The sequence below is a fragment of the Larimichthys crocea genome, chromosome XII (assembly GCF_000972845.2).
Source record: "Larimichthys crocea isolate SSNF chromosome XII, L_crocea_2.0, whole genome shotgun sequence".
NCBI lineage: Eukaryota > Metazoa > Chordata > Actinopteri > Sciaenidae > Larimichthys > Larimichthys crocea.
Genome location: NC_040022.1, coordinates 4,061,456 through 4,078,806, shown reverse-complemented (window position 1 = coordinate 4,078,806; position 17,351 = coordinate 4,061,456). Strand labels below are relative to the sequence as shown.

The 17,351-nt window shown below is 38.5% G+C and overlaps 2 protein-coding genes across 6 annotated transcripts; one reads left to right on the top strand and one right to left on the bottom strand.

The window, feature by feature from the left end:
• The first annotated feature begins 4,191 nt into the window (after positions 1 to 4,191).
• On the top strand, positions 4,192 to 6,224 carry prr15la (proline rich 15 like a). Its single transcript, XM_019271469.2, has one exon. The coding sequence runs from the start codon at positions 4,213 to 4,215 to the stop codon at positions 4,567 to 4,569; it is 357 nt and encodes a 118-aa protein (XP_019127014.1). The 5' UTR covers positions 4,192 to 4,212; the 3' UTR covers positions 4,570 to 6,224.
• Positions 6,225 to 7,528: 1,304 nt separating this feature from the next.
• On the bottom strand, positions 7,529 to 17,115 carry LOC104930770 (NACHT, LRR and PYD domains-containing protein 3). Of its 5 annotated transcripts, XM_027285121.1 has the most exons (15): positions 17,011 to 17,115; positions 16,065 to 16,202; positions 15,829 to 15,945; positions 15,623 to 15,733; positions 15,417 to 15,527; positions 15,240 to 15,329; positions 14,953 to 15,031; positions 14,311 to 14,539; positions 12,349 to 14,140; positions 12,051 to 12,224; positions 11,605 to 11,778; positions 10,954 to 11,127; positions 9,945 to 10,118; positions 9,810 to 9,850; positions 7,529 to 9,620 (listed from the first exon to the last, which is right to left on the bottom strand). In XM_027285121.1, the coding sequence occupies exons 2-15, from the start codon at positions 16,139 to 16,141 to the stop codon at positions 9,052 to 9,054; spliced, it is 3,912 nt and encodes a 1,303-aa protein (XP_027140922.1). In that variant the 5' UTR covers positions 16,142 to 16,202; positions 17,011 to 17,115; the 3' UTR covers positions 7,529 to 9,051. The 5 variants fall into 5 exon arrangements, with proteins under 5 accessions (XP_027140922.1, XP_027140924.1, XP_027140925.1 ...); XM_027285123.1 differs by lacking the exon at positions 15,417 to 15,527; XM_027285124.1 differs by lacking the exon at positions 15,829 to 15,945.
• Between the last annotated feature and the right edge of the window lie 236 nt (positions 17,116 to 17,351).

Below are 17,351 nucleotides of genomic sequence, written 5' to 3'. Positions count from 1 at the left end.
CTCATGCAGGAATATTTTGTCCTTCAGAGCACATTGGCATACTTTAGAGGTTTTCTCTCTACATGCAGGTAGAGGACAGAAAACAGCAGTCAGTGTTTCATCGCTGAATAAAAGCTCACATTAACGTTTAAAGTCAGTGAAGAATTCTAACTGCTGGCTGTGATTGTGCCGATGATGGGAGGGTTTGCAGGTTTGTTGAGCGGGAATGCAGTGTGGCTGCGTGTAACCGTTTCAATGCACCACGTATACATATCCATGTTGACTGCTGTTGCACAACATGATGAATGTTTAACATGTGAGTGAGCAGACACAAATGGCCTGTTTCATTTAAATGTACTGGATGCAACACGTTTCGTCCAGTACAGTACCTGCCAGGCATAACAACCTTTGAACACTCCCTCCCATGTTTGATCTCACTCTCTCTCTCTCTTACACACACACAGAGTAAACATGGTGGTTGGTAACACAGTGACTACACCCAGACAAGTGAACCTGCAGTGACCACACTGTTTTGAAATTGAAATATATTGATTATTAGTTTTAAGGCACAGCTGCCTTACTTTTCACACTTGTCACCTTTCTGCTGTAGCAGTAATTTTGCTGGTTTACAGTTATTAAATACAACACTAGTGTGACTGAAGCTACATCTAGTTCATTAAATTTGTTTTATTCCCTGATGTAGGCAGTCAGACTCTTTCCCGGGAATGTCCTGTGATGTAGAAGAAGATTTTTTTATGTTAACCATCCACTTAGCATTTAACACAGCAACAAGTGCTTTAAATGATGTGTTGCTCTATTTAGAGTAGACTCAAGCAACATAGTGAGTGTGAGTCTACAACATGCTGACAGCCTGTCAGTCAAGTCAAGTCAACTTTATTGTCAGCACTGCCATACATACAGGACATACGGAGAATACAGTATATACAAGTGTAAATATTTATATTTTTAAAAAATACTGCAATATAAAAATGTATAAACAGTATGAACAGCGTAAACAGTGTGAATGTAGATGGCATAAAGCAATACACTGCACATAGTGAAAAGCACTACTGTGAAGCTGTAGCATCATTTTGAGCTAAATGCTAATATACTCCATACCAGTGACCATGATAACAAGCTGACATGTTGCAGGTATGACTGTAACCATGTTCACCATTATACACTAGCGTGTTGTAATCAGCACAAAACACAAGCTTTGTCTCATTTGCAGGTATTTTGCCAAATAAATAAACAAAATGATCATGACAACATGAAATGTTCTTGAATAATAACAATAATAATAATAACAAAGTCATTCTGTATCATCATCTTGGCTCCATGGATATCTATACCAAATTCATGACAATTATTATTATTTCATTAAAGGACAGCCACATGTTGAAGCTAGAAGAAAAGTCTAATATCACTGATCTTGTGAGGGCTGTGAATGTTTTCAGTGATCTGTTCCAGTCACCTGGAAATGATGCAAGCATGTCAGACTGTTCAACTTTGGCCATACTGAAGACTGATGTGATGTGAAATGATTAGCAGACATTACAGCATGCAGCCATCCTGACAGTTTATTCTGACTCTACAGGTGCCCACATAACACCACAAACTGACTCTTGTTATTTTCGAAATGTTCTTTTTACTTGGCGATTCGGATTGTTTTCTGCAGCGCAGGCAACAAAATGGCTGCTCCCCCACACTCCCTCCCGCTGAATGGGAGTCAAACACAGAGCTTCTAGGAAGTCGATACTCGCCGTCACTTCAAAGTTGTATAGAATCTACATGAAAAGGGACAAAGGGAGCCAAACAATAATCAGTTAGCCAAGCGTATCACGTCTTCATGAGAGAGAGAGAGAGAGAGAGAGAGAGAGAGAGAGAGAAGAAAAGAAACAATAAAACAATGTGGTTTAGTTTCTGTTTGCTCAGCTGCTATAAAAATTTGCCCCAGGCCAGAAGGCAATCAGGAGCTGACCTGCAGCCAGTTTGCATGCCAGCTGGGAGAGATAACTGAAGCTGATCTGTTTTAAGGCCCAAATAATGGAACAGTTGATCTCATAGTGGTTGACAAGGGGTCATGTCTTAGTGTTGGTGGATTATTTTCATCATTTTGACTGTTTTCCTTGTTGTTGGTTACTTATGGAGTTAATGGCCTAGTAGTAAATCTGCAAATACAAACATGTAGCAGGAACTCAAGTACACAACTAATAGTTTGTGACATTATTACAGCTCTGGCAGTTTTAACAAGGAGCTAACTGTTAAAATCCTGTTAAAATCTGCTTTGTGCTGTCAAGTTTCTTGAGGGTTGTACCTTAATTGAGAATGTTTATGCAGAGAAAGTATTTTAATTCTGCAATTTCCTTTTAACGTACTTCAGGTGATAGTATAGTACAGTGGAGTCAAGGTAAAGTGTTGAAAATAGGTGGAGAAATAAATGAAATTGTCAAAACTGAGAAGATTGTAGTGAAATCTGAGTGGTTTCTTGTCCAGAATGTTGGCAGTCCATCAGCTGTATGTTTCACAGTCCTGTTGTAGAAGGATGTTAGTGGTTGAATGGCAGAGACTGCAGCCTGAGACCAAGAGGTTATGAGAGATGAGAAAGAATGATAGCATGTGTAAATGTTTAAGCTGTATCACATGGCAGGCAGTGATTTGCCTAAATGTTTGTAGATTGGCTGCAACAGTTCTACCTAACTTTTCTGTCAGACCGTAACTGAGAGTCCAAAACAATTCCAAGATACTCGAAATCCTGTAGAGTCTCTAATTCTTTGTCTTTTATCTTTTATTATTTTAAAATGTCTGTAAATGAGAGCTTTCTGCTTGAGAAACACAGTTTTTTTAAGATATATTTAATGTTAGACAGAAAGTGTCTAGTGCTCCTGTTAGTTTGGCTGCAGCAGTAGTAGGTATTTTTTTCATCACATATTGAACAGTATCGTGAGCATACCTTTATAGCCCAACTCCTGTGCAACACTCATCATTTATATATAAGCTAAACAACAAAAGCGCAAGCACTGATCCTCTGGGTATGTACATTTTAATATCACTGCATTTAGATTTAGAATGATCAATGGTGACTCATGTTTCATAAATCTGAATTAAACCACAGCAATAAGGGCAATAAGAACCACGGTGCCAACAGGGGTTCAACAGTGGGCGCCACTCTGAAACCACAAGGCTCTGTTTATTTTGAGCTAAATGCTAAAATCAGAGTGCTAACATGCTTACGGTTACAATGTTAAAACACACACACACTAGTCAAGAAATATCTATGACGGTTTTCAAATTAAAATTGTGAAGCTACTCCCCAGTGAGCCACAGTCCGTCTTTAGTGTTGCCATTGACAACAAATGTATTCCATTTGCTTCCAAATTTTTCTCATCTTAAAAAATATTTTTAAAAATATGCTGTCTCAGGTTGTCAGGGTATTTGTGCGGGCAGAAGAGAAACAAATTTTAGAGAAAAGATTTTCAACTTTGAGCCAACATAATAACAACAATGTCTCCATGCTCAAATCCATATAGGCTCCTTAAAGAAACCGTATTCCCAGTGTGTTGTGGAAGAGCCATGAGTCTATGAGCCAGATCTGATCATCTGACATAAGGACCTCACTGGTGCTTTTTTTTTTGTTTGCAAAACTAAGCAGCCTTGTTCTAACGCCTGCTGGATAGACTGAAACTACAGAGGTTGATAAATGGTGCCACAATCACATCAGGCTGCAATAATGGATGTCGACATAAATTTGTGTATTTTTGCATTGTCCATCTGATCCCTCTGCATGAGATTATCAGATAGATGATAGGATGACTTTTTTATTGGCTGATCATCCCACAGAAGATGACTAAACAGAAAGACCAGCTCTGTAAAATGTGATCTCACACACATAATGTACACTCACACTCACATATCCATTAGACTGACCTCCTATATGTTTCTCTCCCCCACACACACATGCACACACACACATACACATGCCCTCTGATGTGACACACTGACACACAGTAACCTGAGCATCCAGGTGTGCATCTACAGCATATGGAGACGATTGAATTACACTGAAATATTAACAGTGCCATGGGTGGATAGACACACTCATACTATAACAAACACATAGGTATAAGACAGGTGTAACTAAATACTTAGACTCAACATCATTTCTATATTTTCTGTTACCCAGTCTTCTTTTTTCTGTCATTAGCCCTCCATCCACCCCACCATTCACCCATCATGGCAGAGCCAGGCTGGTGGAAGCTGACTTTCCTGAGGAGGAAAAAATCCCAGCCCAAGGTTCTGTATGAAATCCCAGCAGAGTGTGTTTCCAACTCCACCACTGGCCAGCACGGATCCGCCACAGTTACTGGAGCTGCTGCCCACCCAGAGGACACGGCGCGTGACTCTCAGCTGGATGCTCGACTAGAGAGGATTGTGGATAAAACGACAGCCAGCAAGGGGCGCCATGTTAAGGTGTCTCACTCTGGGAGGTTTAAGGAGAAGAAGAAAGTGCGTGCCACCCTGGCAGAGAATCCGGAGATGTTTCCGGGAGGTGACCAAACAAGGGATGAGAACCAGAGGGCTGGGAACTAACAGGACACATAAATATTTTCAAAGTAAATAGTAATATACACGCAGGAAGACATAACTACATAAAGACAGAAAAACTTAAAAAATTTGGTGTTTGGGTTGGCTCTGTCCTTGTTGTCAGCTGATGGAGCCATAATATCCAAATGTGGGCAACTCTGAGAAAAACAAAATTACCACTGAGGAGACACTCATCAGAATAAATGAAATTTATATTAGGCTTATGTCTTCATCCATGACAACTTGAAGAGATTGAGCCTACAATTATTCCAGTACAAGATTCTCAACAACTAATCTACTGCACTGCACTAAGATCAAACCTTGGACTTTTCTGTTTCTGGGTGGCTTATCTAATTAGTCTCTACAAACATATATCTGCATGAATGTAGACTCTGTAGGCGAAGGACCAAGACTTCAGCACTGGACATGTTCTGGTTTCCATTTGTAGTCTGAGTAGTCTGTGTGTGGAGCAAAAGAGGCAGACACATTGGTTGAAATGCAATATTCAGAACCCATCGACTATTGTCTGATGATGATCCACTTTATCTACATTCATATGCAGATATCGAGATTAGAAGAAATGTGTCCTTCTCATCATCCTCGACTTTCAAGTTGGTACCTGGAGTGGTGGTTTTAGCCCAGATATCTGTAAAACAGACAATAGCTATCCGAGCCAAGACTTCCCGGTCACACCGGAAGCCCAGAAACATTGGCTGTTGGCCACAGACAAAATCTCATAGATTCTGAGATTGACACAGTCACATAAACATCTAGTGGTCATTGGACATTGGACCCATGTGAGAGTCTGGCAGCAATGAACACTCAAATCAGAGTTGGGATCCAACAATATGCTTTGGAAGGTTTAGTATAATTTACAAATAATCAAGATGAAGATATCAAAATAAGACAAAAGACAAAAATTGGTGAAACAAATCACAAAGGTGGCAGGTAACCTCTTAAGTCTTGGACACAGTAGTAATAATAAAGTTGTTAACATATGCCTTTAACCAATCAGATTGGTTCATTGATTGGCTGTAAATGTTCGATATTGATTTCTTTTTGTTTTTTTTTACAGTGGATGTTAATGTTTGTGATGAAACTGATGTGAAGAAAAGTCATTTTGTCGTGTGTCATTAAATCATTACTGGACAAGCACATTACTTATAAACACTCCCTTAAATAACTCATTAATTAGTATTTCCTGATTTATTTCTGAAAAGGTCCAATCACCCAAATCAAAGTATAAGATATTTTCTCATTTACCCTTCCTGGTATATTTTAGAAATATCTACTACTGAAATTTCTCCTGCAACTACAATACAGAAGTTCTCGAAGAATCTGATCACAGTAACATTTAAAATAACATTTCACAGTGAAATAAATTCCAATTAAACTGTGGAACCGGTGGAAAACACAAGCGATGAGTTTAACTTCTTTAACATATATTATCAATGCAGGAAAAGCAAGGGTGGAAATAATATAGTTAATGATGGTTGCATTCTGTTTAGATGAGACAGATCGAAGGCTCTGACGTGGTTTACTGGGATACTGGCAATAGAACCATGTCATTATTTCTACCTGTGCTGTTCCTGCTAAGTCATAATGTCAGCCATGAAAAGTCGATTGTGGGAACCTCTGGTCCACTATTAGAAACTCCAGATTTAATGTGTGTCAACTGTTTTGGTTTTGTAGTAAGAACATGCAACACTAAAGCTTTTAACATCTTACATAGAGGGTCCCAGGGTCATGATTTAGTTTTAAGACCTTTATTATTGCAGTTTATAGATTATGTCACATATTCCTAAATTTATTTGCCTTCATTCATATTGCCACAAAGCAATCCTGGAGAGAAAGATAAGATCCTGTCCCTCATGACATGTTAGTTAGAATATTGGATAAAGGTGGTTTACCTTTTTTTTAATCAGGGCAATGTCCATGGTTTGTAATGATACTTGATATAGATCTATGAATATCTGGCAAAATGTGCAATTTAACCTGAACTTTAACTTAGCTCAACTGGAGGAGCTGTGTGGATCTTTATTAAAGATCCACAAAGATCCATGTTTGGTAAAGTGTTTACAGAAAGTGACTTGTAGCCTGGTTTCCCTGAATCAGCATCAGTTGTATGCACTTACAAGTATTTGTTGTAGAAGACAATAATGCTGCATACCTAGAATATAACCACGTTAAAACACATAAGCTGCACATGATGTCGCCAGTAAAACCCATTAGAGGACAGCACTGTTCAACACAGATTCATATTCAACAGTTATTCAAACACTCCTCTAGTCCGCTCTGGTCTCGATGAAATACATGTCAGAATGTTGTAGTTCTTCTTCTCCAGTGCAAGTGCTCACACAGTTGCTGTAACCACTTCAGCTTGATATGTCATTGCTGCAAAATTTGGGATATGTATTATAAATATTTTTTTTGTATGAATAAAAATTGTCTGATTACAAATTCTTTTTTTTCTTGAAATTGTATTTTAGACATTTTTTACAGAATATTGATTAACTGTATAAAACTATATACAGGATATAACTATTTACACAGTTGATATGGTATATGATATTGTTAGTTCCTACCACAAAGGGGCGTCTTATCTCCATCTAAAAACCTAAAGAGGAGCCCTACACCTGCCATGATAACGAATGTTTGGATGCCCTCTGGTGGTTAGAGGCAAAATGACATATTATATATATGTCATTTTGAGAGTTGACATTGACAGCCTTCCACAAAATAATATACTGTATTGCATACTGCAGTATAGTATGAATAATAGTATGTATAATAGTATGTCTAATGTACTGTATGATTGTTTATTTTAATTAAATATTCTTTACACTAACATTTAAGCTTAAACTGTTTACTGAAGGTACAAAACAACATCACTCAGAGATCTGAAACATAATGAAACCAGTCATACTAAATACTGGATACATAATACATACTAGACAGTCATATGGATATTTAAGTATTTTATTGTTTTTAAAAAAATGTAACAAACTCTCAATATTAACAAAAAATGAATCGAATTCCATCTTGTGTAAAAACTAGTCCCAATATTTGTTCTTACATTTTGACAATATTTGATTTTGAACATCAGTATCAATGTTTTACTTGATATATACTTACATATCATTTATATATTTCATTTTAATAGTAATAATATTTAGGGTGACAATACAATAAATCAACATAAAACAGTATATCTAATAAAAATTAAAAAACAACTTTACTATATAAAATGAAAATAAATGAAGATATCGTTTTAGGAATAGACAACAAACAGTAGATAAAGATTGATGTGGCTGAGCAGAGTTAGTAAGATAAACAAATAAGAGAGGTCCAGAGGTTTTTCACCTGAAAATCATCATCATCATTATCAAAAACAGAAATCACACTATAAATCTGTTTCCTTGCCTCACAGTTGCCCAACACACTCTACTTTATTGAATGGTTTAGAAAATAAAGTGAATTTTAAAATAGGAACCCTATTTTTAGTGTTGATGTGACTGCACAGACTGTGTCTGTGTTGTTGTCTAACATCTGTACAGTAGCCTGTTCAGTAAAAAAAAAAAAAATCAATCTCTCTATAGTAAATCTAAAGGGGGCAATAAGCAGTAAAGTTCCCCAGCCAGATTCATTAATAAGGTGGTTGCATTTCACTGTCGGCATCTTGACCCCTAACCCTATTTTTGACCATTTTGATCTGCCTAACCTATGGTATATTGAAATATGTTAAGATTACTTAGTTTAAGGTAGGAATCAATGGTGATCATGGTTAAAGGAAATCAATATAGATGGTTGGATGCAAACAGTGAGCTCCTAAGTCAATGCTTTCTTAACCCTTCATTACACCTTGACACCACTCTCCAGGTTTTGTGGCCTCAGCCTCTATGCTCACATATTAGATATTATTTAAAATGAATAGAAAGAGGTAGCAAGGTTAACTGATTAGTACTGGGCAGTACTGGGATTAGTAACTGCAGTGTAATTACTGAACTTTACATTCCATTTTATACGACTCATTACTGAAAAAACTTCAGAACATATTCATATCCTTATAAGACACTGTCGTTAAAGCAAGAGTGTGTAACCTTTGCTAAGGGTTGGTTATATTGCACTCAGTTGCTTTCCACATTATCATTACACAACATGATTGTTGGGAGGTCAAATGGACCAGGAACAGGATCTTAATTTCAGTTCTTACTTTCTTGTTTCACTTTTTTTGATAAAAGCACATTTACATATGTGACGTGCATAACAGCAACACAAGTAGAGAAAAGCCACAAAATCAATGAACAACTTATGCAATGTTAAAAAAGGATAAATAGTTTGACGTGTTTTTTTTTTTTTTTTACTACAGGTGACAAAGCTGGTGTCAGACCTATTGCCCCTAGGTCAGGAAAACAGGACGTACCAAAATCAGATCAACTACAACATGCACGGCCAGGCTCTCTGGCTGTAGGCACTGTGGAGCTTTCTCTACACTGTAACTGATTCTGTCTCCCCAAACTGACACAAAGACACATAAGAACCAGGCACAGACTGTGACTTGAACCTGAACACAGGATAGAGAGGTTCAGTGAATGTAGTGTTGAAGGTGTGGAGGTGGATCAATGTATCAGAGGAGACCCTGTAGAAAGACAAAGTGCCAGCTGGCCAGTCCAGATAGACTGCTACTCTGCCACAGTCAGAGGGGAGGACACCACGTATGTCTGTTGTTCTCTTATTGTGACAGGCAGAGTAACCAGTACCAGAACAGAAGAGACCCCAGGACCTGTTGTTCTCGCCAAGACAACATTCATCATACTCTCCTTTTCTTTTGATTCCTCTGTATGTCATCCCTACATTAACCCATCCTTTCCACTCCACCTCCCAGTAACAGGTGCTGCTCAGACCCTCCCTACAGAGAACCTGCTTCCGAGGGTGAAATCTATCTGGGTGGTCAGGGTAAGGCTGCTCTTTTTTCACTTCTGTCACCCTTCTGTTGTCCTCAGACAGACGCAGCATCCTGTTTGCTGTGTTTGGGTCCAGTGTGACTTCACAGGCATCTGATGGAGAGAATGAGCAACAGAGGAGATATATTTTAGCTCAATTAATTGAAGATTAGATATGCCAAATAGGTTGATGTTGAGCTTTCGACACTTATCTAGACTGAATTATGCAATGTGGATTTATAATGTTGAACATATCTAATTGCAGAAGGTCATTTTAAGAATAGAACAAAAAGCTCAACTTACACATGAAGGGTTTCAATCGGTGCCTTCCACCATGGTCAACACTGAGACAGAAGTGACACAAGAAATAATGTGAAAAAATACATATGAACAAATCCACACACTCAATAAGCTGTAACTAACACTAACATAACCAACCAGAGAGTGTCCAGTCCCCACTGTGGATCCTCCAGGCCAGCCGAGAGCAGCTTCACCCCTGAGGCTCCAGGGTGATTGTAGCTCAGGTCCAGCTCTTTCAGATGGGAGGGGTTGGAGCTCAGAGCTGACGCCAAAGAAACACAGCCTTCTTCTGTGACCAAACATCTTGACAACCTGTATATATTTTGGACATATATATATGTATTACAGACATATACTGCATGTCTTGCATGTTAAAGTAACAAACTGGTAATGGACACATTTGCTTTAATACAAACAATTGATTTACTGATAGGAATTGATCAAACTGGTGAACGTCATTGTTTTTTGTAAATGTACACAAGTTTTGAAAAGTCAGGACAGTGGCAGCAAAAATTAGATGTTTGGGACATTCCACAGGTAAACAGGTTCATTGGTAACAGATGACTATTATTATTACAAGTATTAAAATATAGGTGTCTTTTGTTGTCCCTTTTTTGAAACAAGTTGCAGGCATTAAATTTAAAAGAATGTACAGTATATTCATAAAAAACAATATAGGTTAACATAAGGTTTAACCAGTAAATATCTTGTCTTTGTACTGTATTTAATTGTATATAGATTGAAAATAATTTGCAAATCATTGTATTCTGCTTTGATTTACATTTTATACAGCGTCCTAACTTTTTTGGAATCAGGAATCAAAGCAAACATTTCTAAACCATCAGTTTCAACAGCATCAGCATTTTGGGAAGTCAGAAGTATGATATATACCGTTCTCATGTCTGTATGGTAAATATGAAGCAACCCCAAGCAGCATTCTACCTTAACTTAGCACATGCCTATCAACCACCCCCACCTTCACTCGCTTACTTCTTGCATCACTACAAAAAGGAAACAGTACTTCCCGTATTGGCACTGCACAAAAATGATCAAACTCATCCGTGGAAAGTCAGAAGTGTGAATGTCTCAACGTTTGTCCAAAAGATGCTTTTCTGGTCATGTATTGAATTGGTTCTTGACTACTTACCGTAGAGATTTCAGTCTACAGTGTTGGTTTGCCACTCCAGCAGAGAGCCGCCTCACTCCTGAATCCTGCAGGTCATTGTTACTCAGGTCCAACTCTCTCAGACTGGAGGTCTGGGAGCTAAGAACTGAGGCCAGAGCTTCAGAGCTTCTCTCTGATATGTTACAGCCATTCAACCTGATGAAAAAAATATGAATGAGATGTAGGCAGTGTATAATGTTTCTTTAATCTCTCTTTGATTTATTTGATTTAACCCTTTATATATCATATATTTACTAGAAGCTTCAACTCCTGGCAACGAAAGTACATTTTCTCTAAAAATGAATTGTGTTCATGAAATCAAATCAACCACCAACCATCACCAAGCAAGAATGTAAATATTGTAATAATTAGCAAAACTCGTGATTATGTTTTTACAGATTAATGGCAGCTTTTCTTGAACTTTCTTTAACTTTTCACATCACTACATAAAATGTACATTACTTTGTATATTGACACTGAATGTTTGCACTGGACATAATTTGCGACCTAAGAATTGTCCAATGTGAACTCAAACAAGTCAAACACATTTGTGTAGAGCTGTGAAGGCCTAAATGCTTGCCTGAAAGATCCTGCTTTACTGATCTTGTTTTGAATTGAATCAGGACTACTTACCGTAGAGTTTTCAGCCTACAGTGTGGACTGGCCACTCCAGCAGAGAGCAGCCTCACTCCTGAATCCTGCAGGTCATTGTTACTGAGGTCCAGCTCTCTCAGATTGGAGGTTTGGGAGCTGAGAACTGCGGCCAGAGCTTCACAGCTTTTCTCTGATAAGTTACAGCCACTCAACCTGATAAGAAGAATAATAATGAGATGTAAATACTTAATGCTTCTTTAATCTGTCTTTGATCTAATTTATTTAACCAGTTATAAATAATCACAAATTACTAGAGGTTTCAGGTTCTGGGCACAAAAACACATTTTCTCTGAAAGTCAACCAACCAACATCACGAGACAAGAATGTCAATGTTGGAATATTCAGTGAAAGATTAAATTACACACTGTGAATGCCTAAACACTTGCCCAAAAGATCATGTACTGAACTGGTTCATAGCAACTGACCGTAGAGTCTCCAATTTACAGTTTGGACTTGCCACTGCAGCAGACAGAAGCCACACTCCTGAGTCCTTTAGGTCATTGTTACTGAGGTCCAGCTCTCTCATATTGGAGGACTTGTACATAAGAACACTGGCCAGAGCTTCACAGCTTCTTTCTGACAGCTTACAGTTTCTCAGGCTGAAGTAGAATGAGTGACATAAAAAAATAAAACTTTGAAAATGCTTGAATTTATCACAAAAAGATAAGAATGTTTAATGTTTAATTTAATGTAATACGTCTGCCCATCTATTAGTGTACCTACCACGATATTCTCGAAGCTTTGACCACTTGCAGCAGCCTCAGGAGACCTTCCTCTGTCGCAGAGTACTTCCTGAGGTCAAACACTTCCAGGTCTTTTTCTGATGACAGTAAGATGAAGACCAGAGCTGACCACTGAGCATGAGAAAGTTTGTCTGTGGAGAGACCTTCTGAACTCAAGTACTGCTGGATCTCCTCCACTAGAGAATGATCATTTAGTTCATTTAGACAGTGGAACAGGTTGATACATCTCTCTGGAGATGGATTCTTCCTGATTTTCCTCTGGATGTATTTGACTGTTTCCTGATAGTTCTGTAAGCTTCTGGATGGTGTCAGCAGTTCCTGTAAATGGGTCAGATTGGTCTCCAGCGATAAACCAACAAGGAAGCGAAGAAACAAGTCCAGGTGTCCATTTTGACTCTGTAAGGCCTTGTCAACAGCAGTTTGGTAGAGATTTACCTTTTTAGATTCCCTCAACAGTGGAGACCTCTTGGATATTGACCTTGGTTCTGACAGTAGGTTGACACCAGTGTTGATGAATGTCACAAACACATACAAAGCAGCCAGAAACTCTTGAATGCTCAGATGGACAAAACAGAACACCTTGTCCTGGTACAGTCCACAATCTTCTTTAAAGATCTGTGTGAACACTCCTGAGTAGACTGAAGCTGCCCTGATATCGATGCCACATTCTATCAGGTCTGATTCATAGAAGATCAAGTTGCCTTTTTGCAGATGCTCAAAGGCCAGTTTTCCCAGAGACATGATGATCTTGGTGTTCCAGAGTGGATCTGTCTCAGCTCCCCCATGATACTTGACATTTCCTACTTTGGACTGAACCACCAAGAAGTGGACGTACATCTCAGTCAGGGTCTTCGGTAACTCCTTATTTTCATCTGCTCTCAACACATGTTCAAGAACTGAAGCAGTGATCCAGCAGAAGACTGGGATGTGGCACATCATGTGGAGGCTTCGTGATGTCTTGATGTGGGAGATGACTGAGGTGGCCTGCTCCTCGTCTCTGAATCTCTTCTCGAAGTACTCTTTCTTTTGGGTATCAGTGAAGCCTCTGACCTCTGTTACAATGTCAACACACTCAGGAGGGACCTGATTGGCTGCTGCAGGTCTTGTGGTTATCCAGAGGCGAGCAGAAGGTAGCAATTTTCCCCTGATGAGGTTTGTCAGCAGCACATCCACTGAGGCTGGCTTTGTAACATCAGTCAGGATCTCATTGTTGTGAAAGTCCAGGGGAAGTCGACACTCATCCAGACCATCAAAGATGAACACAACCTTGTACTTGTCAAATCTGGTAATTTCTGCTTCTTTGGTCTCAGTAAAGAAGACATGAAGAAGCTCCACCAAGCTGTATATCTTTCCATCCAGCAGATTCAGCTCTCTGAAAGTGAATGGAAATGTGAACTGTATGTTGTGGTTTGCTTTTCCTTCAGCCCAGTCCAAGGTGAACTTCTGTGTTAAGACTGTTTTCCCAATGCCAGCTTCTCCATTTGTTATCACTGTTCTAATTGGTTGATGTTTGCTGCCAATTATGGGTTGGAAGATGTCTTCACATTTGATCATAGTTTCTCGTTTTGGTGGTTTCCTGGGTGTTGTTTCAATCTGCCTGAACTCATGTCCATCACTGATCCGTCTGCTCCCTCCTTCTGTGACGTAGAGCTCTGTGTAGATCTCGTTCAGAAGTGTGGGATTTCCTGCTTTAGCAATTCCCTCAAAAAAACACTGGAACCTCCCCTTCAGATTACTTTTGAGCTTATTTTGGCACACTGCAACAAGAGTTCCTAAAAGGGAAATCAACAAATTAAACTTTATGAACAATGTAGTCATTTGGGGGGGAATTAACACTACAACAACTAACTCTGGGACTGTAATGGTAGCCATATTTTTTCGATTATGTATGCAAGTGGGGATTGCCATAGTACCACTGAGATTGTAACAGTCAAAAACTTACTGCTCTGCAGAGAGTCAGCCAGCTCCTCTTGCTTTATTGACCTCAAGAAGTGCAGTGTGATCTTCAAAAGTGCCTGTCTGCTGTTTTTTCTCTGTTCTTCTTCACCAGCATCCACCACGTTCTCATCCTTCTTCTGGCTCTCTAGGCACTCTGGGTATTCTGTACTAAGAACTTCCTGGAACTTCTTCAGCTCAGTCCGCACAAATGTGATGATGTTCTCCTCTAGAGTCTGTAATAATATGTAAAACATAAAATTACATTTGGAATTAACGGGATATAGTTAAGAACCTGTAGTCTTACAATCTCTAAAGGCAAAGGCACTTATTCTAAATGTCAACACCCAAGGGCGTGGCTAAACACCTGCCATCATAGTCTTCTTCTGGCTATATCCTGGACATCTTGACGCAATGAACCAAATAAGTGGATTCTCCTCCAAGGGATTCATGGTGTTTCACTTGGTTATACTAGAGGTAGTTTTGTGTGTCTGACTCAAGTCTGTGTGAAAGGGGTAATTGGTGGTGATGAACCCATGGAGAATTATCACCTGACTCTGCAGTTTCCCTCAGCATTTAGTCAGGCATGCCAAGATTTATAACTTACATTAGAGCAGTTGTTTTTCAGTTATTTTGACTATTTACACACCGTGAATATGGAGGCCAGATCTGCTGCTTCATTGTGCTCATTGTGACCAGTAGCAATCTTTGATCCCTCCTGGCGGACTCTGTGAGGAAATATGAAATAGAAATTAATCAAGAGATATCAGCACATACACACCTGCCATTTACCAAACAAATTTGAGAAACTACCCTAACCAGATGAATATTTGCCCTCAAATTAGATGAAGTGAATGACGTTCAGTGAGAGTAAATTCAGTTGTCAAATGAAGTCATCTGAGCATGAGTACAAACTCATGTAACTTAAAGTTTTGCCTTTGGTTAAAGGACACAGGCTGCCTCATAGAGTCCTCGCGTTCAATAGAAACAGAAGTGGGTACAGTGGGGTCTGGTTTCCTCTGGACTCTGATAAAAATACAGAAAAAGATCATAATTTAAAATGTTGCATTTAGATTTCACATGTTTACTTTGTGTTATTTAATATATTTTCACCTCTGCTTTGTAGAGTGAATTCTATCTCTAAAGGTTAAGGGTGGATGCATGGATTGGTTACTCTTCATAGACACACAACTGGGTTCAGGTTGGTCTGGTTTTGTCTGGACTCTGAAAATAATACAGAAAGGATCATCATTTAAAGTTTGTTGTTTTCATTTAGGTTTTTTCATGTGCATACTTAGTGTTATTTAATATATTTTCACCTCTGCTTTGTAGAGTGAATTCTATCTCTAAAGGTTAAGGGTGGATGCATGGATTGGTTACTCTTCATAGACACACAGCTGGGTTCAGGTTGGTCTGGTTTTGTCTGGACTCTGAAAATAATACAAAAAGGATCATCATTTAAAGTGTGTTGTTTTCATTTAGGTTATTTCATGTGCATACTTAGTGTTATTTAATATATTTTCACCTCTGCTTTGTAGAGTGAATTCTATCTCTAAAGGTTAAGGGTGGATGCATGGATTGGTTACTCTCCATAGACACACAGCTGGGTTCAGGGGTGTCTGGTCTTTCCTGCTGGACTAGGCTTTATCAGAAAAGAGGAATACTTTTTGACTGATAACTGGTGACTGGTTATTGATTTCACATCTTAGCTTTGACATGGAATCCAGGCGTAAAGAGTCGGAAATCCCACCTCAATCTCACCTCTTAGCTTTGGTTGGGCTTCCATGTTGGATTTCAGGAGGTGGGGTGTCATAGTCTCTCTCCTCACACAGATCCATACTGTATTACACTTCTTATGGCAACACACTGGACTTTACAATAAAGTAGCTGCAGTCATTCCTATGAGTAAAACGCAAAATACAGTATATAATACATGATGAAATATAATGAAATTACATAAACAATCCAAACTCTGACATACACATGAAGCTGATTTGTCAAAGCTGTCATCAAATCGAAACATAAAACATATTTTGCTTTTACATTTTTTTCCTGTCTCCCACATTAATCCATGTGTGTTATTTCAGTTATTTGATTTGATCAGAAAACAGTGAATTAGAAGGTGTTTCCATAGTTACGAATGGTACTGTAACTAACTAATCTCACTAATAAGTAAGTATTTCACATAGCATAAGTATTCACAATGTTTCCAGTTGTCTTCAGTTCAGTCACTTATACTAAGTTCAGTCTCTTTCTAGTTTGCGTTGTTTTGTTCAGTTCAGGGCAAAATTAGGCCTGTACACCAAGTGTCCACTAGGTGGTGCACAATAACTGTGAGAACTACTCAGCAGCAGCAGACTCGGGCACAGAGAGCTGAATTTGTGTTGCTCTCTAATTAAATTACAGAGTTAGAACTGGAGCAGAATTATAAACCAAAACAAGCTCATTAACTCCAACTAGTATATCTACATTATGATCTACTATGTTGTATTTTTCAGACCTATATATTTTTTTTTTTACATCAAATCAAAGCAACATTATAAAATCATCATCTACAGCAACACACAGGCAAAAAGCCTCGTACTTCATCAAGTAAATCAACATAAGCAAAAATAAGAGATTGAAATACAGGTATGGAATAAAAGAAAATAAATTCATTCGTTGTAATCAACATAAGAGAGTGAAACAGGATTGATGAAAGACTTACTTTGTCAGCCTGAGTTCCTCCAGTGTCTCTGACTGACTATACAGAAAGAGAGCTATGCAGAGAATGCTGCCACTCTCATTTCCTCTTTATGTCTGCAAAGTAAACCACACAGACATCCGATTAAAGCAACAACAAAAACCTCAAACCTCACAAACAGCAGGCATGTCACACTATATTTCTACAATGCTCAGTTACAAGTTAAGGTCCCAGATTTAGATTAAAGGTGAAGGACAAAATGTATTCAAAAGTAAAAATACCCATTTCAGTTCAATTTAATTTATTTATATAGCGCCAAATCATAACAGAAGTTATCTCATGATACTTTATAGAAAAGAAGGAAA

Coding starts and splice junctions, on each gene's coding strand:
- prr15la (XM_019271469.2), top strand. CDS start 4,213: ATGGCAGAGCCAGGCTGGTGGAAGCTGACTTTCCTGAGGAGGAAAAAA.
- LOC104930770 (XM_027285121.1), bottom strand. CDS start 16,141: ATGGATCTGTGTGAGGAGAGAGACTATGACACCCCACCTCCTGAAATC. Junction 15,734..15,828: donor ATTCACTCTACAAAGCAGAG/GTGAAAATATAT, acceptor TATTATTTTCAG/AGTCCAGACAAAACCAGACC. Junction 9,851..9,944: donor TGGGGACTGGACACTCTCTG/GTTGGTTATGTT, acceptor CTTCTGTCTCAG/TGTTGACCATGGTGGAAGGC.